Source organism: Talpa europaea, assembly GCF_964194135.1.
Source record: "Talpa europaea genome assembly, chromosome: 10".
Lineage (NCBI taxonomy): Eukaryota > Metazoa > Chordata > Mammalia > Eulipotyphla > Talpidae > Talpa > Talpa europaea.
The window spans coordinates 1,051,696-1,075,943 of record NC_140077.1 but is presented as its reverse complement, the minus strand read 5'-3'; the positions used below and the strand labels follow the sequence as shown (position 1 = coordinate 1,075,943).

The following is a 24,248-nucleotide window of genomic DNA, read 5'->3' as shown; positions in this document are numbered from 1 at the left end:
TTCTGCTCCCCTGGGGCCGCTGGCCATGCCCTATTCCCTCAGCACCGGGGGCCGGAGCCCAGGGAGCCTCCCAGCACCGGGCCTCCCCAGGTCAGCTGCGGCTTGCGTGCACTCTGCACCCTCTGCCCTCTGCCCGCTTCTCCTCCGTGGAGCTGCTGCGAGCGGCCGGCCGGGCCGCCACCCACGCCCTTCCCAGCCCCTTCCGGCCTGAGCAGCGGGGCCGGGCACATACCCCCGCCAGCCGGGCACCCCAGCGGGACCCCGCGGGCCGGGCCCCGCACCAGCACCCGACACGGATGACTCTTTTGTCCTTTGGGGAAGACGAATGGCTGTCTCCTCGCTGCGCTGTGTCAGGTCGGGAGCAGGGAGTCAATACCTTCACCTTGACACGGAAACTTTGTGATTTATCAGCGGGTTCCCGGGCGGGCGAGCGCGGCCCCGGAAGGCCAGCCAATCGGGCCGCGGTGCCGACTTTGGTCACAGCCACTTGGAAAGCAAGCAAAGCCCCGCGATGACAGACAAATGTGTCTTGTTAGCAACTGCCCAAAAGCGCTTGACTCGTACTAATAACAAAAAGGCCATGCTGGTCACCGCGGGTCTAAAGACGGAGCACCCTGTCACCAGCCTGGTTGGGAAATTAGCAAATAATGTTCTTTTCCTTGATAAATGGGTGACAGCTCCCTCTCACCAATCATTTTTAACATTTTGATGCATGCCCGTGATCCCACTGGAGGAGCAGAAAAGTTTACTGGCCCTCAATTTTCAGATGATGAATGGAACTCTCTAAATGTGCGATTTCTGTATGAGGCATAGTTCATTTTAAGCAATTCTAGTAAATGGGTGTCACTGATTAGGACAAATAGTCTACTTGTGCAACAGCACAAACGGTGTCTCATTCTCCCGGCCGCCTCCGAGACAGCAGAGAAGGGCCGCTGCGCCCCCGCGCCCCTCTCCGGGGGACCCGTCACGGGGCCCGCGGGCAGCGCCCACTTAGCGTGCTGCGGATTAACGGATGGGCCTCTGGTCTAACGCCCGGCCGCACGGTTCAAGGACACCGGGCGGATGCCTCCCCCTGGGCCCTGCGGAGTCCCCCAATCCCAGCCGGCGGTCCCTACACGAGACCCAGATGCCACCGCAGTCGGGGCCAGCTCGCCTCTGCTGACCCTGCGCAGACCAGCCAACGGGGTGCAGGGCAGGGGGGCGGTCCAGGGACTGGTCACTCCTCCCACGCTGCCCAGGTCTGGACAGGGCCTGAGCTTCCACACAGCTCACTTCAGCCAAGGTCCCACACCCCGGGGACCCCGGACACCTCCCACCACAGCTGGGCCCGCGGCAGCGGCCAGAGCACAGGCCTCACGGGCTGGGACGCGCCGCCACACAGCAGGGCAGGGGAGGGCAACACTGACCACAGAGGGGGCCCACGCGTCGCCCAGTCCAGGACCGGGGGTTAAAATGTCCGTTTTTCTGCCGTGTCTGCATTTGCCATCAGAATTTTCTAACAGTCAGGCCGCCTAAGGGGCCGCTCCGTGTGTCTGGCAGGGTAGGGCAGCGACTCGTGGGGGACGGCAGGGAGCAGCCCTTTCTCCGTGGGCCACGATGGGCCAGAGAGCGTGGGCCTAGCGGGCAGCGGGACGGGCCTGGGCCCGAGCACCCCGCACCCCAAACAGTCCCATCGAGTGCGCACAAAAGATCTTTAAAACACTCGAGCGCTCGGGCGCCTCTCGGGAGGCAGTGAAGTGCGGCGGATGGTGGACGCGCGCCAGGGGCAGCGGGGACGCCAGGACAGCCCAGCCGGGCAGCCGCCCCGACGTGTCGCCGTTTCGGGCACAATCTGACTTTTACAAAAACCAAGAAACATAAATACTGTATCAGAAAGAACACAAACTGTTAGCAATTACTGGCTGAGGAATGATTTCATAAGCCGAGACTGAATGCACGTCTTTGTGCAGAAAATAACCATTTTTATGTCCCCACGGAGCGACAGCCTCACAGCCGTCCAGCTCCCGGCCTGTTTACTCTCCTCTGCCAACTGCGCGAGGCCGCTCGCCGGGCTCGGCCTGCGTGCACGACATGCAGACTCCCGGTAATTTGTGATAATTTCTTTAATTGACCCAAAGAAATGTGGCTGGCGGGCCGGGCCGCAGGACACTGGGCGCGGGGTCACGGGGAGAGCCCCTGGCTGCCCCGGGCCGCAACCGCCGATGGGGGTCTCTTCTGGGCCGCGGGGCCCCAACATGCCGTTTCGAGGGTGTCAGGCCCTGTGCGCGAGCCCTTCACGCGGGGAAACACGTGTGCAAACGCAGTTTTCGTTGGAACATAATTTCAATTAGAAGCGTACAACTTCCAATTTGTCTTAATCAAATAACACCGCAATGCTTATATTCTAATTAAAAAATAATTTCTTTTATTACTCTTAACAATTCGATGTGTTTCCACCGGTGAGAGGAACACGAAACTGTTCCCTTCGCAGGTAGGACGTTCCGGGACCGTTTTAATTATTATTAAACAAGCAAGTGATACACTATTAGACAAATATTAAAACAGGCGCTGCACTCAGTTATTAATTTGCACTATTCGCTTTTAAATGCAGCAAATATCTCATTAATTTAATTTTAGGTGCCCACCGTCTACGCTGCGTTTTACAGTCTAGGAGGCAATTTACAGTTAACTCGCAATTACATACAGAGTGATTGTTAATTCTGCTCCTAAGTGCTGGCCGCTTGAAAACTGTTCTCTCTCTCTAATTTCTGACCTTCTTACAACAGGGGTGAGGCTCACGGGGAATACCCGGGGCTGGGCTGGAGGAGCTGGACATGTCATCTGTGAGTCATTCTTTTAATTCACCGCGCTAATCAACTGAACACCGCCGCCTCCCAGGGCAATTGTGTCTTGACCGCGGCTGAAAGCAGCGGCGAGGCCGGGGACGGCGGGGCCTGGCGGCCTCCCTTGCAGGCGAGCGCCGAGGCCCAGGCCCGCTCTGGGTTGACGAACGGGGTCTGGAGCTGGGAAGGCCGCTGGGTCGCTGCCAGCAGAGCACTCAGGCTCCCGCACAGCCGCCCCAGCCCCCGCCGGGGCCCCTCGCGCCGGGTTCATGCCCCAGGCCTGGCCGCCTCCGCGGGGAGGGCTGGGCGTGAGGGTCCTAGCCGCCACCGGCTGGGGACACTGATGGGAGCCAGATGCCCAGGGGACGGCGCCCTCCCTGCAGGGGCTGCGTGCCCGTGTCCTGCCTTCCAGAAGGTCTGGCTCAGTTTTCAGGGGCGGGGATGCAGTTCCCAGTGATTGCTTCATTGTCCCCATCAATTTCAGGGCAATGCAAATCAGACAGAAGTTTCCAGGTCAGACAGGTTATGACCCCACCTTTCCTCGGCTCCCTGAGAGTGTAGCCCCGTATCCCTTACACAGCGTTTGAAATGTATATTCCCACTAATGATTGGGGTGTGGGGGGAGGCAATAAACCAACCTCCCACCAGCAAGGCTAAGCTCGCTGAATAGCCCCATTGAAACGCCCCTTCGTGGGAGCTCACTTGGCGGCGGAAACCCCAGCGCCTTGGGCAGCCGGCACCTTGAGCTCGTGGCCCCGGGGGCCCCAGCAGCTGGGAGCAGTCGTGGTGTCCAGTGGCAGGGATGGTGGGTGCTGGCACCCACTCTGAGGGGATCAGCCCTGGAGAGGGGGCCAAGGAAGGGGTCCCTCTGGCAGGGTGGGGGCCAAGTCCTGGGGCGCTACTGACACCCCACACCGGCCCCGGAGGGGCGAGACAATGGCCATGAGCTCCCCAGCAGTGACCGGCGGCTCCGCCCGCCCAGGCTGGGTGTCCAGAAGCACCTGCGTGTTCACACTGTGCGGCCTCCCTCGGCCCCTCGGCCGCGTCCCCACATCGGCAGGCCGCAAGGAAGGAGCACTGGACCTTCCTGCCACCGCGTCTCTGCTCACAGAGGCGTCACCACTCGTGGCAGCAGCTGGGAGCCTCTCTCTGGGGCTGCCCCCTCTGCGGGGTCTGGTTGACAGCAGGGTCCGAGAGGGCGCCCCCGCCGCACACACGCCCAGCCTCCACGCCCTGCCCAGCCAGGCCACTGGCACGGTCACATGCCCAACCCTTTGAGGCCCAGGACTCTCGACAGAGGGGGTCTGTTGGCTGCCACCCCCATGGGCCTCAAGTTCCCCCAACACTCATGCAACCCCAAGGTAGACCCAGGAGAAAGTGGGGTGCAGTGGAGGCACAAGGCAATGCCCCAGCCACCACGGGGCAGAGCAGACAAGTCCCGGCACCCCACCTTGAAGTTTACCTCCAGGAACCTGGACTCAGGCCTGCCCGACGCAGCTGGCTGAGGAGAGGCCGAGGGTGTGCGGGCAGTGTGGTCACACACGGAGGCGGACCCCAGCCGAGGGCTGTGAGGGCCCAGCAAGTTCCCACGACACCCCAGCGGTGCATCTTCTGCCAACACCGCCCTCACCCAGGAGCTACAGGACACCCCAAGCTGCACACCCGTTTTGACGTGTCTCCTTTTTAATTCTGGGGCCTCGAACACTGCACCGTGCTACACCCAGTGGGGCCGCTGCCTCTCTCCACGGGATGTTGAGGGGGAGGCGCTGGGCACCCAGCATCCGGGACCTCAGCATCACTGGCAGCCACGGGCAGCAGCTCTGAGTCAGGCATGGCCCTGGGTGACAATGGCCAGGAGACCGTGCTCCGCTCAGCCCTTCCCCCAGGGCATGTGGCATTGCTGCTTCCACCCCACCGTGGAAGGGACCGGGCGCCCACCTGCCGGACAGAGGGGCAGCTGTGCCCCCTTGGAGGCCAGGCCAGTGCCGGGGACCCATGCCGGCCTTTCCAGAACAAGCACTTGTGCTTCTCAAACACCTGCTTTTCTGCGGACGGCCAGGATAGAGGCCCAAGCGCAACGGGCACTAAGTTGAGTTTATTTCTGGGGTTCTCATCGGCAGCCCCAGGCAAGTCCCACGTGGTGATGTGTGTGCTGGTGGGAGCACACCGTGTCCCCACCCAGGCGTGGCCCAGGCGGCCTCGCTGGCAACTGACCCTTAGAAGCAGGTGGGTGTGAGACGAGACCGGGAGGAGGGGACCAGCTACCGTCGGAGCCCCCCCTTGCTGGAGACGTGACCCCAGGACAGCCTTGACCTCTCTCAGCCCGCGCGGGGAGACCACGGCGACCGACAGGGCAGACTGGCAAGGTAGTCGCTGCCCCGGGGCTCCTGGCCCCAAGACGGGCCCATGCGGTGCCCGGAATCTGGGGAGCTGCTGCCAGGACACCCCGCCCGTGCCTTCTGCAGGTGCGGGGGTGGGGGGGCAGCACGTCTCAGCCAGCGGGACCCACTTGTCCACAGCGTCAGGCCAACTTGGACAAGGATGTAGAAACTGTCATCCGCCAGGGCCCGTCCTCCCGCCCCCTCGGGCCGGCGCCCCCTCGGGCCACAGCCGCTCTCCCGGGAGGAGAAAGTCGGAAGCAAGCACTCACCGGTGTAGACGAAGCGCCCAGGAGCACCTTTACAGAACTGCTTGGACTTGTAGGACAGGGTGACCTCGACGACCCCGGGGATGTGCCGTGGCGGGGTCTGCACGCGGATGGCGTGGGGCGTGATCAGCTGGGGAAAGCAACAGGGGCAGGCTCAGCGGCCCGGGGCGGCTCCGGTCGGACAGAATTACCAAAATGAGCACAAATTGGGCCCTGGGCTCGGAACGCCCCTCCTGGCTGTCACCCAGAGACTTGAGCTCTGCACTGTCTTTAAGAAAAATATCTGCAAGTGACCCCAGGTCTGGGCGCGCAGGAAAGGCCGCGGGGCATCATCCAGATGGAAATCGCCTCCATATGTCTCCTTGACCTGCTCCCAGTAATTCTAGCGCTCGCGGCCCGGTGCACTGGGGCCGCCGGGGGCCGCACCCGGGGTGGGGGGCCTGGACCCGCCCACCGAGGAGCCCCAGGGCCGTCCCTGGGAGGGGGTATGCTGTGCGGGGGCTTGGCCGTTCTCCCGGTGCCCTGGGGGCGGGCCCCCGTGCCCCCTCGGGCAGGCTTACCTCGCTCCACACCAGCATGGTCCCGAACACGACCTGCAGCCCGTCGAAGAAGTTGTCGCCGATGATGATGACGGTGGCGCCCCCCGTGGTCCAGCCTTCGCTGGGGCTGATGGCCTTGATGCACGGAGTGGCTGTGCACAGGGAGAGGCAGACCTCAGGGCCGGCCGCCCCGCTCCGCCGCGAGGGCCACAGGGCCGGCCCGTGGGCGGGTTACAGCTCGCCCCAAGCACCAGCTAACGCAGAGGCCGGGTCGCGGGCGCCGTGCGGGGCCCCGTGGCAGCCGCGGTCAGGGCCCAGGCCAGGTCATCTGCCAGGGCGCAGGTCATCCGCCCGCCGGTCACCGAGAGCCGGCTGGGCTGAGGGAGACCAGGGCAGCTAGCTGGGGCTTTCCGAGCTGCGAACTCGGCCTTTTGGTTCAGAACTCCACTTGCCTCTGCCCCTCCACAGGGCTACTCCCACGTTTCATCGGGAGGGAGGAATCAAACGCGCTGTATTAACTCTCTTGTCAAAGGGACCCCTTTCCATCTAACACTGCTTGTCCACGGGAGCCCCGCGTGGGCCTGACCCCCGTCTCGAGGCGCGCACATTTGCATGCGTCCTTCCAATGGCGGCGCTGCTGGGGGTCGGCAGCAGGGCACGGGTGTGGCCGGGGGGTGGGCAGCGCAGGACCCAGCGGCCCACGAGGAGGCTGTGGAGGCTGCGGCCTCGTGGAGGCAGCTTTGTTCTGCCCTTTGATCAGCCTGCCCCTGGCTCCGGCTGGCCGGGCCTCCCCGCCACGAGGCCTTTGGGGCTCGGGTGCCCCCTGCAGCTAACGGGCTCCGGGCGCTCTCCCTGTGGGGTCCTGTCTGCGGGAGGCTGGGGTCCCCTCGACCTCTGCCCCCTGGGCACGCAGAGAGCCCAGGTGCCGGTGCCGTGTGGCCCCGAGAAGTGCTGGGGGCTGAGACTGCATGTGACAACCCCAGGAGTGGGGTCCAGGCTTCTGTCCTCCATCGAGGGAGAGGACGACGCCCCACCCGAGCCGCCTGCCTCTCCCAGCGCCCTGGGGGCGGGGTGTGACAAGGAGTCCTGGGGGAGGGCCGACCTGCCCCCAGGGCACTCGGCGCTGGTCCCCCTCCGCTGCTGCTCACAACCCCCCATGGCCTGGGTCGGGGCGCGGTGAGCGGGCCCCGGGGTCCTGGGCTCCCCTGCGCGGCTGGGCACCCGGGAGCCTCCCGTGGGCATCTCGGGGGCGGGAGGCTGTTCACCTCCCGGAGCCCCGTGTCACGCACCACGGGAAGGGACCCCGGTTGGGGGCGCGGGCTGCGTGAACCCCAAGTGGGAGCGTGAGGCCGGCGCGGGGCTCCCTGACGGGTCGGGCGGCCGGGCAGCCCGCCTGGTTAATCACCATTAGCTATTGTTGTTTAGCGTGCCGCCGACAGCCACCCCCCTTTGTTTGCTTTAATGTTGGACTAGCGGGGGTTATATTTGCTCATTCCACACGCAGCTCCCTCGGCAGCGCGGGCGCGGCGCGCGCGGGGAACCTGCCCTTAACTAGCGCTGTTGACTTCATGCTAATAAGTTCATACAAATTTTCATTTCTGAGGCTTCCGAGTGACATTTGCTTTTCTTAATTGCATGGAGAGCATTTGAAAAGGATCAGCTCTCTAAAGACTGACAAGTCTCCTCCAAGGGGGTGACCTTCATCAGCACAGCCAATTATGGCAAATAATTCACAAAAAAAAATTACAGTAAACAAATTTACTTTGGAGGTGAGAAAAGAAAAAAATGCAGGATCCACTGCGTGCACAGGAGATTGCTCCCTGCAGCTGTGGCCCAGAGAGAGCCACGCGGCCCGGAACCCGCAGGGCTCCTCGCAGAGGCGACGCGGCCGGCGCCCCGATAGCCATCTCCCTCCGCCTGCATTTGCATACATTTCAATGCACACGGAGAGCGGGGACATGTGTTCAGTGGGAACCATAGCAAAATGAATTACACAGGCAGCGCTGGAGATCTAATGATACACACGCACAATGCACTCGAGCAGATGACAGGGGCCGGCCGGCAGCTGAAGGTGGCAGAGGGGGAGCAGCAGCGCGGTGCGGATGGGGCCCCCGCCTGCCTGCTCCCCGCTTCTCTCCCCAGGCAGTTGTGAGAAGCCGCCCTGCAGACGGGCCCCGGTCTCCCGCCCTCGGCGTGGCCTGGCTCCCGGGCCCCGGGCTGGGGCTCCGCGGCCGGAGGCGGCCCTCCCTGCGGGCCCCACCGCACCCGAACGGCCCGCTTGTGACCGGACGGGCCTCTGCCGGCCCGCTGGCCCAGACAGGCCCTGGCGCGTGGCCGGGAGCCTGGCGGCCGGGCGAGGGCTTCAAGAGGTGGAAGGGGTGCCGCTTGAACCCGTGCCGTTGACCCCAACGCTGGGTTTGCCTGGCCGGCTGGGGGTCTCTGCCATCCCCGGTATTCTATTAGTAAGCAGCGTCCCCGGCCGGTCCCCGCTAATCAGCAAGCTCTCTGGAGTAATACCCGGCATTTGTCACCTCCGCCTGCATTCACAATATTGAGGCACTCAAACAGGCCTAATCTTGCCTCATGAAGACTTCTTTGTTCTGCCTGCTAAAATGTCTTGTAATTGTGCTGGGATGTCCAGATGGCTGGCTGATACTCCAGCTGATGGGATTATACCTTTTACCTCTCCCAGGGCCATCTGTTCCCCTTAACTCGCTAAAGCCCCGCAGCCCGGATTCGCTTGTCCTTATTGCATAAACCTAACCACATTACAGCACTTGGCATGCAAATCGCTTCTGTGCTGCAGGCCGGGTGCTGGGCCCGGCTCACGGAAGGTTTAAGCAGGGCTGGAGCCGCTGACGAGGGACAAGTGACGAGGAGGCGAGATGAGAGGCCGCGTGGCCGCGCGGCGCCGAGGGTGGAGGGCGGCGGCCGTGCCTCGGCTCCGAACTGTAAATAACCGGGCTGCTCGGGGGCTCCGGGCAGGGCAGCAGCAGGGCCGTCTCCCTGGAAGGCGGCGTGAGCTCCACGCTGCCGCTGACTGTGAGATGATTGGATAATGAGGTGTGAGCCGGGATCGGCTGCCCCCGGCGGGCCGCGTGTCGTGGGTGCTTTTTCCTGAAGAACGTGGGACTGACGCAAAGCCGACGTCCATCCCCAGGACAGGCGCTGGCCAGGCGGGAGGCTGGCCCTCTCGGGAGGGCTGGGGGCGCGGGGGCGGCGCCATCCTGGAGAGAACCCGCCGGCCCCCCGGCTCGCCGCGGCACGCTCGCCGCTCCTGCGGCACCAGGGCCTGGCCCCCGAGCACCGACACGGGCTGGTCCTGGCTCACCTACTTGCGCTTGGAAACGGGAGCCGCTCTCGGGGCGGAGCGAGAGCTCGGTTAGTGCGGATAAGCCCTGAGAAGCAGCCCTGAAAGGCTCTTGAGCAGGATCGCTTTGCAAACAGCTTCTGAGGCGCTGGGGCTTACCGGCGAGGTACCCGCCAGTGGCCTTGATTTTTCTAAATGCTGTATTTTCTGCTTAGAGTCAAATGCTTTTTCATGCTACTTACAAAAATAAATACTTGTACTGCGCTCAGATCATAACAGCTCATTAGAGGAGGCTGATTTTGGACCCAGAGTACGGCCTAACACCAGAGGGCTGAGGGCCGCCGTGAGCCTGTCACGTCGCAGGCCGGCTCCCCGGGGACCCAGGAGCTGGGGACAGGGATTCAACCTTCCTAATTGTGAGCCTCATTAGCGCTGGTTGCTAAGCAAAACACACACCTTCCTCCGTGCATAGGAAGGAGATAAACAGCACGCCACAGTTCTAATGGCTCGGGTGCCCAGAGCGACCTTTGATTATTATATTTTTGTTCTCTTATACCTTAGTCATTAATGTAGAAAAACAAATTAGTTTATTTTTGTGGTCCACAGCAGATTCATAAATTGTCTTCCCGTGTTCATGTCTGAATCGTATTTCATTACGATCATCTGCATATGCCCGCCCCCGGCCCGCGTGCCCGCCTCTGCCTCCCGCCGGCTCCCGGCCCCATCTCAGCCTGGAGGCTGCCTCTCGAGGCGATTTCCGTGCGTGTGTCCCTGCTCTGGGGGCCCCTGCGTCGTGTCGCCACTCGCTTTGGAGGGAAAACCACCTGGCGCGGCCCTCTCGGCCCACTTCGTGTTCTCGGGTGTGGGCGAGGACACGGGCACACGCTGGGGAGGCCGCGGAGGCCCAGCACCTGTGCGCAGAGCGGGCCGGCCCGAGCTCCGGGGCTCCATGCTGCGTCCAGGGCGCTGGCTCCTGCCCGCGCGGCCACAGCCCTCGCCTTTAGCCGGCAGAGTGAGAAACCGGCGGCTTGGAGCGTTCGGGAGAAACGTGTTACACTGCTGTGCTCACACAGCCCCCACCGGCCCCTCACGCACGCACACGCGTGCACACATTCCATCGGGGGAGGGTCCCGAAGTCCACTGGGAGCTGACTGGACCGGGAGGCACCCCCACCGACTAGGTATCTGGGGTGCGCTTCCGGGTGGGCTCACGACCAGCCCAAGGAGAAGCAAATGAAGTAAAACGGCAAGAGTCGCTCCCGGCAACAGAAAGCAAAGCAGCGACGTGACCCGGATGGGGGGCTGGGGGGGGGTCGGGCTCCTGGGCAGCCGAGGGGGCCAAGAGGCCTGTGTCCCGTCCACTCGCAGGAGGGCCCGGCCCGCGGGCGGGAGGCCTGACCCCGGGGAGGACGGGCGTGCACGGACACGGAGGATGGCGCAACGGAAAAGAAGCATCGCAAACGGACAGACAGGCGGCGTGGCGTACCATTCTCCAGATAAGAAGGGGCCGTACCTTCTGACGGGTCGAGGCGGCGGGCCCGCCGCCCGTGTTTGGAATTGTTGTGGACGAACATGTTGTCGGACACGGCCAGCACGTGGCCGTCCACGTTGACTGTGGTCGACACAACCACCTGCGGAGAGGAAGGGGGTTTGAGACACGGCCGCGAGGGCAGGGGGAGGGGGGGGTCCCACTGGCTCGGTGCCCCCAGCGGGCGGCGGCTCGGAGGGGACGGGGTGGGCGGGTCTCTGGTTTGTTGTTTTGACTGGAGATTGCGGCTCTTCAGAACCGCTCCCCTAATTACAGTTTAATCTCCTATTATGCTAACAAGTGAATTCAATTCAGAGAGTCCTCCCAGCCATTAGCTGCAGAAACACCCCTCCAGCCACTCATTTTAAAGCTGCTGCTTTGATTGATCTGTTCATCTATTGATTTGATAGTTTATCTAATTAAAATGAGTTCGCTTGCGACTGCCCCCGACAGTGGCGCGGGGTCGGGATGGCCGGAGGAGGGCTTCCCGAGTCGGGGGCACCCCCACATTCTGGCACCCCAGGGTCTGGGGCAACCCTACAATTACCACTCAGGGCTGGCACTGAACTTTTTTGCATCTAAAGACCAAGCTGAAGGCGAGTGAACGAGTGGCCAGCCCGGGAAGGGCCTCTCCCAAGTTTACAGCTGAGGCGGCCTGCCGAGGGGACCCCCTTCCGCTGGAGCCAAAGGCTGCCCGTGCTGCGGTCAGGGGGCGGCGGGGAAGAGAGGGCCCAGACCCCCAAGCTCCCAGCCGCGGCTCGCAGGAGAGCAGTGCTGCCGCGCGGGGCTGACCTGGCTGCCGAGGCCGCCCCAGCGAGCCCAGGCGTGGTGCCACGAGGGCTCCACAGAGGGACATTCCTGCCGGGCGCGGGCCGTGGACAGCGCGACCCATCGGGCCGTCATCTCCAGAAGGCTGGGGCAGCAGAGGTAGGGTCAGCCCGGGCCTTGCAGCAGTGGGTGGTGGGCCGGGCCCGGCCCGGAGACCGTGAGCCAGGGCCACGGGGGCCCAGCAGGGACCGGCACAGCGGGGCTGGGCGGGTGCGTGTCCGGGCCCTGGAGAGGGCCCGGCAGACCCCACGAGTCACCACGTGTCAACATCGGTTCATCAGATGCGGCGAAGGCCCAGGTGTGAGATGCCCGTAAGGGGGGACTGTGAGGATGGGGGGCTGCATTGGGGGGGGCCCAGGACTTTTGAAGGGACTTTTCTATAAACCCAAAACAGCTCTCAAAATCCTCTAGGGACGAAAGGACGACCAAAGATGACAAACACATCGTATCTTGGGGCAAGAAAACCTCCCAGTTACATGTTATACGTGATGCGTGTATCTGTAACTGAGTTTTTATTAAAAATCTCAGGCTGCACAAGACACAGAGGCAGGCGAGCAGCCAGCACACTCCACCATGCCCTCCCGGGGACACCTGCTCGGTGACTCCCTGCGCCCTCTGCGGGTCCCGCAGCCCCAGGCCCCGAGCCTCGAGGCCCCATGGCGCTGCCGCCGCCGGCCTCCCGGGCCCAGCTCCACCGGCTGGCCGGCTTCTCTTCTGGCCTGGCCCGCGGGCAGCCGCCTACACAGGCTGGGGAGGGCCCTGACCCCACCTGCTCCTGTCCCAGGCATCCACTGGCCATCTGCCTGCCGCCCCCGCCCGGGCTGCTGGACCCCATCACTGGGCGCAGGCACGGACACCTACGGACAGGAGGTCCACTGGGCCTGCCCCTTCCTGGACGTCACACGCTAGGAGAAGATGACGTGCAGGGAGGGCTTGTCCCCCCTGCTGCCCCTCTGCAGGTCAGGCGCTGGGCTCAGCCCAGACCAGGCGGACAAGCCGCGGCCGGGACCCATGGCAGCACCTCTACAGAGCCAGCTGGCAGGGCCCACGTGCTCCTGCATCGTAAAACCTTCATGAGGCGGGAGATTAGCAAAAGAGGCCGCAGGACGTCCTTGAGCAGCGACGTGGCGGGCGCTGGGCGCTCCGCTGAGACACGTGTGGCCTCCAGGCTGTGGGCAGGCGTCGCCTGGGAGTGCCAGCGGTGCGGAGAAGCGGGTCCCACGGCCGGCAAGAGCCACCCGCACCTGGCCTGCAGCGGGCGCCGAGCCACCTCGGTCCAGCTAAGGGTCGTCTGGCAAACCCCTGTGGTCGAGCAGCCGTTTCTGCCAACGCCTTTCTGGTCATGGGGACCAGTCACTGTTGTGGCTGTTGTCACAGTTAAAATCAGCAAAACAACGCGGCGTGTGTGCAGGTGCCGCTCCTGGGGCAACCTCCTGAGCTCTCCCCAGAAGGTGTGACTGATGCCCGAGCCCACCAGCTCTCTGTAGGGAGAACCAGAGCCGGGGGCGAGGGGACTCGCCCAGCCAGGGCAGAGGAGGGCAGAGGACCGTCCACCTCGGGGCAGGCAGCTGAGCCGGGGAAAGTTCCTGGGGTGTGCGGCCTGGAGCAGGCAGGGGCAGCCCTATGTGAGGGAGGGGCTGGAGGTCCCGCCCCCCTAAATGTGCCCCCTGTGACACCCCCTGAGGACCCAGTCAGTCCATAGTCCCTAAAACCAACCCACGGACCCTCACAGGGTCTCGGAATTCTGGTCAGCGAGCACAGCAGCAGCCGAGATGGACACAGGCTGGCCAGAGGCCAGCAGTACAGGGACCATGTCTGCGAAAAACCTAAACACCCTGTGCGACACCCGTGAGGCTTACCAGGCCTGAAGGTGGGGGAAGCCCCGCTGAACCCACACTCCAGGAAGTCAGGCCCTGGCCCCCCGCCCTGGCGCGCTCAGGACCCAGCCCCTTTGCTGCCAGTATTTTCTCCAGAGCACCCACTCCGGTTTGCTCCCAGCCCGAGGACTAAAGGCCGGTCCTGCACCCCCGGGCCCCCCAGAAGCCGCCTGCCTCACGGTCGCCGCCGGGGTGTCTCAGACGAGTACCTGGAATCTCCGCATATCCCGAGGGTTTCCTGCATTCTTCAAACAGTTCTGATTGCACTTGAGGAAAAACTTTAGAAAGAATCTATAAAAATACAAAAAATGGATATTTGTTAGGGTTATCAGACAGGCAAACGTTGTGAAAGACGAGCTGGGTGGGGAGGGCCAGGAGGGTGGGGAGGGGTGGGGGGGTGGGAAGGTGAGGGGTCGAGGGAGGCCCCCGCCGGTGGCCCTGAGGGCAAGGCTGGAGGTCCCCTCGGGGGCGTGGCAGAGAGGGTGGCCTAGGCATCTCCACGCAGGAGGCAACCACGAGTCTTGATGTTCTAGGCCCGGCTTTGCCATAACAACCGACCTGACGCCGTGCCCTGCCTGCACCTCTGTCCACTACTGACCACTACCGCTGGGGAGCCCCGATGGGCCGCCAGCCTCAGTGAGTAAAGACACGGACGCCCAGTTCCATCTGAACACCTGGTGCGCAAGTGGCTTCAGGAGAGGCAAGCGCCGCGCACAACACGTCCCCTCCCCAGACGCACACGGCCCTGCCCCAGCCCACAGGCCGCCGCTGCCCAGGGGAGCACACTCGCGACAGGACAGGGCCCGAAGTCGCCGTGCGCACAGCTCTGAGCAGGGGCCGTGGCGGCTGTCTGAGGGCCTCTGCGAAAGGTCGGCACGAGTCTTGTTTTCAACGGAGCAGTGGAAGATGCTGACAGGGCCGGGGCCTGCTTGGGCAGAGGCGGAGAGTGGGGCCCGAGGGCTGCAGGGGAGGCCAGGGGCCCAGGCTCTATCCCCACCCGCGGCCCTTGCGCTGAGGCATGTGCGAAGCTGTACCAGGGACAGCGCTGTGCTGTCCTGCGGCTCCCGGGCAGTGGACACCAGACAGCACCCGAGAAAAAATGGGGTACTGCCCCACCCAGCCTCTCTCGTCTGGACACGGCCCTGCCCCGTGAGCCGGACAGGGGTCTGATCTCCCCGGCGTCCAGGCATCCCGTCCAGCGAGGCCCTCTTTCCAAAAACCTGCTTGGCTGTCTTTCCACAGCCCCTCGTCCTGCTCGATGTCCTCCGTCGTTTTTCAAGAAGTTCCACATAATTTCCTGGAATCCAGACTTGGGCTCCAGTCCTCGCTGACAGTGACAAGGACAGATAGTAAAAAGGGCCACTTCTCTGGCTGCGTCCAGCACGCCCGGGGCGACCTTAGCCAGGGCGGAGAAAACCCGATGGATGGGGAAATAGCAGCCACTTAATTAAATTTTCTTACATGCCGCGCGCCTCACTATTTTAGGCCAGAATTTACATCTTTTATTAACTCACCTCACCTATCCACTCAGCCCGCAGCGCCTCTTCACACCATCTGCCATCGGCATACAGTGAGTCACTTGATATTCCACCCACCAATTTTTCCTAACAACCACTGTGCAATTAAGCCCCACGCGCTCTGCAGCGGGGTAAATTAGGCGCACCTGCGGCCACGCTGCACTTGAACTGCATCAAAAAGGGCCTAACAAGGTGAGGGCGGCACAAAGTTATCGTCCTGTCAGGCAATTAGGCTCCACTTCGGGGACAGCCACACGCGCAATTATGCCGCACATTACCGCCCGGCTAATCTGCGGGCGCCGGCCCGGGGCGCCGTCGAGCGCGGGAGCCCCTCCGGAGCGGCTGGCCTTAAATTCCTCCATGTCTTTCTAGCCGGTCCCCCTTCCCTTCCCTCCCCTCCCCGAGCACGGTGTGTTTTGAAGACAGCCTGGGCGAGCATGCCGTGGGCGTGGGGGCGAGCCGCCAGGAGCCTCCTGCCGCCCACTGGGCTCAGGCCGGGGTGGGCACGCGTGCGTGTACACAGTCCATGTCCGCATGCAGCACACAGGGAAGCATGCCTGCACACACCTGCACCTGCACACACGCAGGAGCACACGCCGTGTGCACATGGCAACACCTGCGTGCACACACCTACATGTACAGGCTTGCCACCCGCACACACCACATACCAGAATTTGCATGTGTGTCCTGGATGCACTGTTCATGCAGAGGCATGCACACACATGTGGACACACAGCACATGTGTGTGCAGATACAGTGCACACGTGCATAATGTACTTGTGCACACATACACAGGTATACATCTTTACACATACAGAGATACATGTGCGCATTGTGTGCATGTGTGTGCACACACGTGTGCTGCGCAGGTGTGCGTGTATGTGTCTGCACGTGAAGTCACATGTGTGCATGCAGAGCTACATGGGCACATGGGCACACAGCTACAGCACACAGCAGGGGCATACACCCCACACATCCTGCCTGCCTACATGACACGGGTATGTGTGTATGCACACATGCCCATGTACGTGTGCACGCAGGGGTACGCAGGGGCACTGCACACACCTACATGCTGCATGGGCACACATTTGTGTGTGCATGTACAGGTGTGGACACAGACACGTGCGGCACGCACTCATCTGGCGAGTGTCTGCTGTGACCAGGGGTCTCTGCAGCTGGGGTGCTCTGGCATCGCAGGCGGCCCCCCAAGTCCTTGCCCGTCCGCCTGTGGGTGCGTCCACGGGGCCGCAGGAGCCCGGACAGGGAGAGCCCGGGGCCCCTTCCCTGGCCGCTGACCCCGCCTGGGCGGGCGGCTGGGCGAAGTCCGCACCAAGGTCACATGTGGGCGAGAGTGCGCACCCACGCGCCCGAGCTGGGAGACGTGGGTGGTGCCGCAGGAGGGGCGCGGGCGTGGGCGCCCACAGGGGTCCAACGCTCATTCTCATCCTTTCCTCAATTACCCTTTAATTGGCTTTTTCCGAGGAAATAGCTGACATCCGCTATGCATCTCTCACCTCCGGAGCCGCGCGCAGAGGACTGAATACTCTTGTTATGAAGGGAAAATCTCTCCCACGTCAGAAAATCTTTGGCTTTAACACCAATAAACTCTTTATTGCCGCTAAACATGGATTTGTCGCTCAATGGCAAAGAGGCGAGAAGTCTCGCCTCACCTGTCATTAGCACGCGGCGCCTAATTGCGAGCGGCCGCCCCGCGCCGCGGCCGGCTCCGGGGTGGCCGCCGTGCACGCTAATCCCCTGGCCCTGCCTTTATTTCCCTGAAGAGTCATCATATTTCACAGTAGGTACCGGAGGAAATCAAGCTTGAAATATGGGCTTTATTTACTTGTTTCTCCCGGGCAGCCGGCGAAGGCGACCGCTCCAGGCAAAGCAGCACCCCACTCTGCAAACGCCCCGGGAAGGCTCCGCTCGGAAACAGCGCGCAAAAGCCCAGGAAGTTCGCGTGCTCAGAAGGGGAGAGGAGCGATCCCGGGCTGCTGAGACGGGCTGCCTCCTTCCGAGCGGCGGGGATTAGCCAGGATGCCACGCAGGCCCGGGGTTGGGGGGGGGGGGCTCCTCTGGGGATCCGATTCCAGCAGCCTGGGGCGGAAAGCAGGGCATCCTGTGGAGAGGCCAGAGAGCCCAGGCCGGCCACCCCTCCGGCGTGCGACCCGGGAAGCCTGGCCCCCTCCCTCCGCAAGAACAGATGCTATGGCCCTGGGCAGAGGGGGACTGGCCGCACCCCCGAGAAAAAGAAAAGTCTGGCCTGGGGGCGTGGACGCCCCACCCCCGGGAACATCCCCAGGGCCACCCGGAGAGCCACCAGTCCAGCGAGGGCACTTTCAACTGGACTAAAACAAATAGTGGGGGCGCCTCCTACGGGAGCCGGGCTAGGGGTCGCCCGGTAGGGGCACCCCCCCCCCCACCGCAGCAACTACTTTCCAAGTCTGCTCCATTTCTGTGTGTTTAAGCTATGAATTAGTTCATTTATATTTACTTTTATGAAGCTGATTAACCAGAGCTTCTCTATCTGATGAAAATCATTTTAATTGTAGTGTTAGGCTCCTGTGTAATATCCATTACATTATGAACTGTTTAAATTCTACATGGGTATTGTGTAAATTGGCCCTTTGTGAGCTAGCAGGCAATTAGGACCAAACAGGCTCCTTTAAGCGGCTACAGAACTTTGTGGTGCTGTTCAGGACAATCAGAGACAAAGGAGGCTGTTTAATTGTAATTTAATGGAATATCAAGGAGTCCGTGGCATTAGGCGCTGGCAACAGAGAGCAGGAGAGAAAAATTAACTGCAATTATGTTTGATTAAAGCTATCCTTCTCAATAATCAGCGGCCCTGACAGGCCACGGGGCTCCGTGGGTTCCAGGATGGCGAAAGGTGTTGAGCAATATTAGGGCCAATAAAGGGGATATTAGCATAGCTAATTACAGCCCTGCAAAACCTGTAAAGGGGGCCTCTGTGTATTGTAATGTGTGAAATAATTGGCCAAGGCCGTTATCAATTACATAAGGAATGAATTTGGTTTGTCAGAGAAAAGCTGACGGGATGCATCTCATCTGACACGGCTCTCTCCGCACGGCCTAGCAGCTCAGGACGCACCCACTTTTGTCAAAAGCTGCAACTTACCAGTGGCCACATCGCTGATAAAATGATCTCGCCACACGCGCGAGGTAATTAATACGACCCGTCCTGCCGCCTTCCCCGGGACTGCTGTTCCTCACCCGACCCGGGCCACTAATCATGTAGTAATGATTTCTTTCCCTCTGGTCAGAGGAGAAATAGATTGTCTCCTTAGGAACGCGCGGGCTGGGCGCGCCCGGCGGTGGGGAGCGGGTCCGGCGGCCTGGTCGTTCGTGCTCACTTGTTTGGGGTGACCCCAGGCGCCCTGGAGCCCCCGCCGCCGGGCGGGGCTGGGTTCGGTTTCATTTTTAATTGTCAACTTTCAGGCGGTGCCAGGGCCGGGTCTGCCAGGGCCAGAGTCGGGGATTGGCTGCGAGGCCCGCGAGCTGATTGGCTGCGGGGGCTGGCGGCGGGCCGGGCGAGGGCGGCTCTCCCGGGGAGGGCCCGGGCTGGGCGGCTGGCCTGGCGGCCCGGCCTTCGGCGATGACAGGTATCGAGGGGACTCTGCGTCCAGGATGGCAATCGTGGGTGTCTCCCCGGGGGCGGGGAGCTTCAGGCAGCTCTTGATGAGCAGCCACCGGCAGGACAGGGGCTGGGCCTCCTCCGGGGCCCCAGCCCGAGCGCTGGCACTGGGAGTCCCGGCCGGCCGGCTCCGGGGTTCCGGGGCTGGACCTCCCCGTTTTCAGTTGCTGAACCCAGAGGGCGAAACCAGGAGCCCTGGGGCGGGCCCCTGTCTGCCGGGGAGCAGGGGGCCCGCCCAGGCGGCTGCAGGGCGGGGGCGGGGAAGCAGGGGCCCTGGGGAGCGGGGCGGCTCGTGACTGTGCCTAAAGCCACCAAACCACGGCTGGGAACGGGCACCGCCGCGTGACGTCAGGCCCACTGCAATTCGCCGCCCGGCCCAGGTCCTGCCCAAGGGGGCCGCGAGCCGGTGCCCGAGGCCACGGCTGCCCACGGAGGCCCGCGGCTGAGAGTCACATGAAAAGACAGAGCCTGTAAGAGACTCTCCCTGGCGGGCGAGGCAGTGGCCGCGGAGCCTCCCTGCAAGGCCCTGCTAATTACTGGGAGTCCCTGGCAGGGCGGCGCAGCTGCGTGGCCATCAGCGCCGAGTATTGATTACCGGCAACCCTAGCCGATCGGGCTCCGCGCTCGGAGACAATGTGCTTCCTTCAGAAGCCCTGTAATGAGCGGCCCTATACAAGGCTACATTCTGCTGACATCAGATGTGTGCACTGAGATAGCACACAGGTCAATACCTATCGGATTTCCAAAACGCCAGGGTCTTAATGTCAGGCCTCTCTCTTCTCCCACTCCTGCCATTAGCTATTACTGGGCTCCGCTGCTTAATGCCATGCGGGAGGAAAAATCTGCTCCATTAGTCTGATTTATTCTTCAAATATGCCATGACAAATTGCTTTAACACCAGACTTATTAAATTCTTGTACATTTCAGGTTATGGGTGTCATCTACGCGCAGCGCCTGGGTGACGTCACCGGGAGGGGGCCGCGGGTGACGTGCCGGATTTCACAGCCGTGCCGGTGTCCCCGGGGGCGCCCCCTCGCGGGCCGGTCTCGGGGGGTGCCCGCAGGCACGCCATCCCGCGCGGGCAGACGCGGCGTCTCGGAACACCCCGGCTTGACTCTCGGCTGCGCGACGCCTGGCCTTTGTCTGGGGTTCCCGCCGCGCGCACGGAGCAGTCTCCAGTGGGCCGGCACCGCCTCCCGCCCCTCGCCGGAGCAACCACACCGCATTAACAATATTTGTACTACAATCGCCAAGGGACCCACTTCCCAGATTCTATCACTTCTTTATCTCCTGACAAATACCTCACTATCGAACATTATTAGGTTTAGAAAATTAACCCTTCACGGTCTAGAGACACCCTAGGCCTCGCCCTCCCTCCGAAGAGCCTTATCACTAAATTTCTGCTGTAATGGTTTTTCTTTTCATCACAGTTTCAGCGGCGGCTGTCAAGAGGCACTTACAGATACCATGATCTTGTACTTTGGCGATGATTCTCATTAAAATGATGCCAGAGAGATCTGATGGGGTTTAATAGCTTTGCCGGCCAGTCCGGCGTCTGCGGCCATGACGGCCCCTGCCTGGCCTCCTCCTGGAGAGATCCAGGCGCGGGGCGCGGGTTTCTGGGGGCTCAAGGCGCTCAGATAAGCGAGCCCGCAGACGCTCCGAGAGCCCAGGCAGCCCCGAGATCCTGCCCGCCGCCCCCGGCCGGCAGGCTGTCAGGATCCTGGTATTTTCTGTAGCTGTTCCTGATATTTCATGATAGTTTTGATAAGGTTATCTGCTTAAAAGAAGTCAACCGCACAACACAAAAGCAGTGTGAAGTGCGCTCTATTTACACCGGGGCTCCTGTTTCAAGTGCCTGCCTCCCCCACCCCCCATTTCTCTATTTCTAACGGCGACCGGCATCGACACTGCCTCTCCGGCAGATCATTCGCCCTGTCAATCAGTCTGTATTTTGTCTTTCGCTGCGGGCTCATTAAAACAGCTTCCTCACTCCCTCTGGACACTGCTCTATTTGCCAGCTCTGATCACGAAGCTCCTTATTTAAGAAAAATGCCAGCATCACTTGGCTCACGTCAGATGCACCCTGACTTGTTGCCAGCTCGCGGGGAGGCTTTCACAGAGACTCGCGCAGGGAGATTAAGTGCCGGTGCTGATCCGAACTCGGGGTTCCCAGCCTCTCCCGCCGGGGCGAGCGCTCTGGGGGCCCGAGGCCGGGGCTGAGCTCCCCGCCAGGCTGTCCCCGCCGCCGGCTCCTGCAGGCGGCCGTTCTGCGCGGCCACCGCCCCCGTGGCCAAGCCGGGAAGATCTGGTTCGTCTTTCCCGACTCGCGTGCGCGCTCTCCACCCACACCAGCTTGCTTAATTAAGAACTATCATCTTTGTGGGCTGAATTATTAATAAAAAATATCCCATTTTAAATCAAGCCCGTGCATGCAGCAGGACACCAGTGCCGAACCTGCCTGCGCCGGCCTCGCTAGCCTTTTAGGTCCTGATTAAAAACTTATTAAAACATTATAAATGATTAATGGGAGCACAGCTCTGAGTGGCAATTATTAGTTTTAATGCAGGTAATGCAGCGTAATGAGGGCCACATGTGTGCGAAGCTTTAACTTCATTACTCCTCCGTGTCAACAAATACAAGAGGAGCGCGTGTCCAGGCCGTCCATTACCAGCAGCGGCGCCCACTGCCCGTCACCTCTCTCTGCGGATGAGCCAGGGGCCATGAATCACCCCTCACGTGGCTCGGGCCGCACACGGCGCTGAGAGGGCGGCCGGGCCGGTGCCCACGCCGCGGGGCGGCCGATGCGAGCCTTCCGCGAGGCCCTGGCCCGGGACTGGCTCCCGAGTGGCGCAGGCTGAGCCCCTTCCTTCCCCGGCCAGGCAGCCAACGCCACGTCCCCCCAGCACCCTCCCGCGCCAACCGCACATGCGCCCGCCCCGCCGTGCTGCGCGCCGAGAGCTGGGCCGCCCCGCCTGCCGCCAGGCAGAGGCATCAGGGGGCGGCAGCTCTGGGGGGGCGTTCAGGAGGCACCGGCCACCAAGCTCTCTCCACCCACGGGGCGCGGCGGTCACGGCCCCTCCGGGATGCTCAGCCCTGGCTGCGCCGCCCACCGCGGGGAGCGGACAGCCCGGCCCGCCCCTCGTGTCACCTCCTATTTTCTGTTTTTGTGACAAGCAGCTAGATCCCAGCCGATCTCCACTATCTGTTTGAAGAGTATTCAGGGCTATTTGCATCATTTTATCACTAATGTATAATATATGGCTCTAAAGTGAGCCCAGCTCTGTCTTGTTATCGAGCATAAAAAAGTAAGGCTATAAAGATGCATTAGTTCTCTCAAGCACAGCGGCTATAATGCAAGCAAGAAAGGTTGCTGCTCCGAGTTAAGAGGCCCCCTTTCTGCCTGCCTAAGACAATGGGAGAGCAAAGAAAATGTCAAATCAAGAAAAGCTGGATTTAGAGATGAGGCAGCCCGAATGACGTCGGCACCATATTTTGTGGGACTATAATGCTGCTGGCAGCAGAGACCCATGTTTCTGATTCATCTAGGGCCGCATGGCAAAGCTTTGTCAGTCTGTGCAAGGTATAAATAATTCAGGGTGAGAGATGGCAATTACAGGGCCCTGCACAACCAAAATGAATATTTTATGAGGACTAAAACTGCTCTGGAATGAATCACGCGCGGCGAGTGGCCCACACGCCAGCCCCGAGAAGAAGGCGCCCTGGCCCGGCCAGGGAGGGCCGGGTCGCCGAGGGGCCCCCACACGGGCCGCTGGTCGCCGGCGCCCTCGTGGGGACGCCGGGCAGGGGAGCGGAGCCCACCGCCTGGCCGCCGGGCCGACCTGCCCGCGAGCTGGGCTGCAATTGGCCCGAAAGAGCGACGTGGCTTCCCCCTCTCAGCTACCAGCTCCCTAGCTGTGGCTGGGGCCTCCCACTCCCAAGGAGGAAGTTCTTCTCAGTGAAATTGGGGGTGCCTGAGGGAGGAGCCCCGGGAGTCACACAGCCCCCCCCCCAACTGCGCCTTCCTTCCAATCTGAGCCCCTCCCACGGTTCCCTCAGCTCTGGAGCCAAGCGCACGGGTCAGGCCGGAGCTCAGGGTCGGGGCACCCATGGGGGCACACGGTGGGGGCTTCATGGCCCGAGACCCAAGCTCGCACATGCGGCAGCTTGCGGCCGAGTCTGGATGCCAACGTGGGCAGAGCTACCCGGGAGAGATCCCCAAGGCTGAAAGGACGGTTTCATCTGTTACATTTCCTCCAAAAATGCTCCTGGTGACTCGCTGGAACAAATGACAGCATTGTTCCCGAGGCGGGAGGCCAGTCCCCCTGAATGGCCATTGTGTTTGTCCAGCTACTGATACCTGGGCTGGGCTGGGGGGTGGGGGGGCAGGGCAGCCGCGCACACAAGTGTCCCTCTGTACGTGCGCTCCTCCGGCCTGACCCGTGGGAACGGGACACCAGCCCCCTCGGAGAAGGTTTTCTTTAAATCCAACCCCAATGCATTGTTTATGAAAACAAGGCTATTAGGTATATTAATAATTTGATAAATAGGGATTTGCCCTTAATTATTCATGAAGAACATTTGGCAACAGTAAAATTATATTCGCAGAACAGGTTTATAAACCAGCTAATTATAAATTAAGTATGCAAGAGAAAATTGCTAACCTTGAAATTAAAATATTTTATGATTCTGCAATTACCAAAAAAAAAAAAAAAAAAAAGGAAGGGAATTATCAAGACCCCGGGGTGAGCGGAGAGTACAGCAGGACACCCCAGACGGCAGGCGCGGGCCAGGGGACACCCCACCCGCACCCCTGCCTGGAGCAGAGGCCTGGGGACAGCGCCCACACTTGCAAGCTCTGCTCCCCTGCAACCCCCGAGAGGGAGCTGAGATGAGCCACCTCCGGCCCACCCCTAGCCGCTCCAGGCGGGCCAGAGCCACTGCCAGCACCTGCTCCCCACAGAGGGCGGGTCCCAGCACCTCAGCCAGCATCCAGACCTGGCCCGGGACAGCGGTCTTGGGACCCACTTGGCCGCCTCCTGCCCGGGCAGGGCCCAGCCTGAGCTTGGCGTCCGGAGGGACCAGGCGGTATGGGTGGCAGGGAGGGCAGCGGTGCCACCTGCCCCCACTAGAGGGCCTCTCCGGAGACTTCGGTGGGGCCCGGAGCGCCCGCAGTGACCAGAGCACCGTCTGCAAACTCGCCTGGAGAGACCCCTCCAGAGCGGCGGCCCCAGCCTCACTGTCCGCTCCCCGGGCCTCCCGCCAGGCTCCGTCCACAGATGCCCCAGCCGCACCCAAGCTGGCCTCCCCGGCCCGCGCACGCCCCTGCGTCCCCGTGCTAGGGGCTCGGGCGGGTCTCCGCCTCGCTTCTCATGACCAGAATCTGCCCCCCTCCCAATCTGAGCAAAGGCTGAAGAACTGAGAAGAGCGACCGGGATGAGCGAGCTGAAGACCCCCCGGCTCCCCGCAGGCCTGCTCCTCGGCCTCCTCTCCCCCGACCGCGCGGCACGTGTGGAAGCGACGCCT

At 62.1% G+C, this 24,248-nt stretch overlaps 1 protein-coding gene across 9 annotated transcripts in view; it reads right to left on the bottom strand.

Annotated features, from left to right (window-relative positions):
• Nucleotides 1-24,248, bottom strand: part of EBF3 (EBF transcription factor 3) — a gene marked incomplete at both ends in the record, with an annotated part of 95,691 nt that overhangs the window by 18,866 nt on the left and 52,577 nt on the right. For 5 of the 9 annotated variants that reach the window (XM_084245082.1, XM_084245085.1, XM_084245086.1 and 2 more), the window contains 4 exons: nucleotides 5,473-5,599; nucleotides 6,030-6,160; nucleotides 10,831-10,948; nucleotides 13,760-13,841. In XM_084245082.1, coding sequence (XP_084101208.1) covers nucleotides 5,473-5,599; nucleotides 6,030-6,160; nucleotides 10,831-10,948; nucleotides 13,760-13,841 — 458 coding nt within the window. Of the gene's footprint in view, nucleotides 1-5,472; nucleotides 5,600-6,029; nucleotides 6,161-10,803; nucleotides 10,949-13,759; nucleotides 13,842-24,248 lie in introns of all 9 variants that reach the window. The other 4 variants (XM_084245080.1, XM_084245084.1, XM_084245078.1 and 1 more) reach the window with 1 other exon arrangement.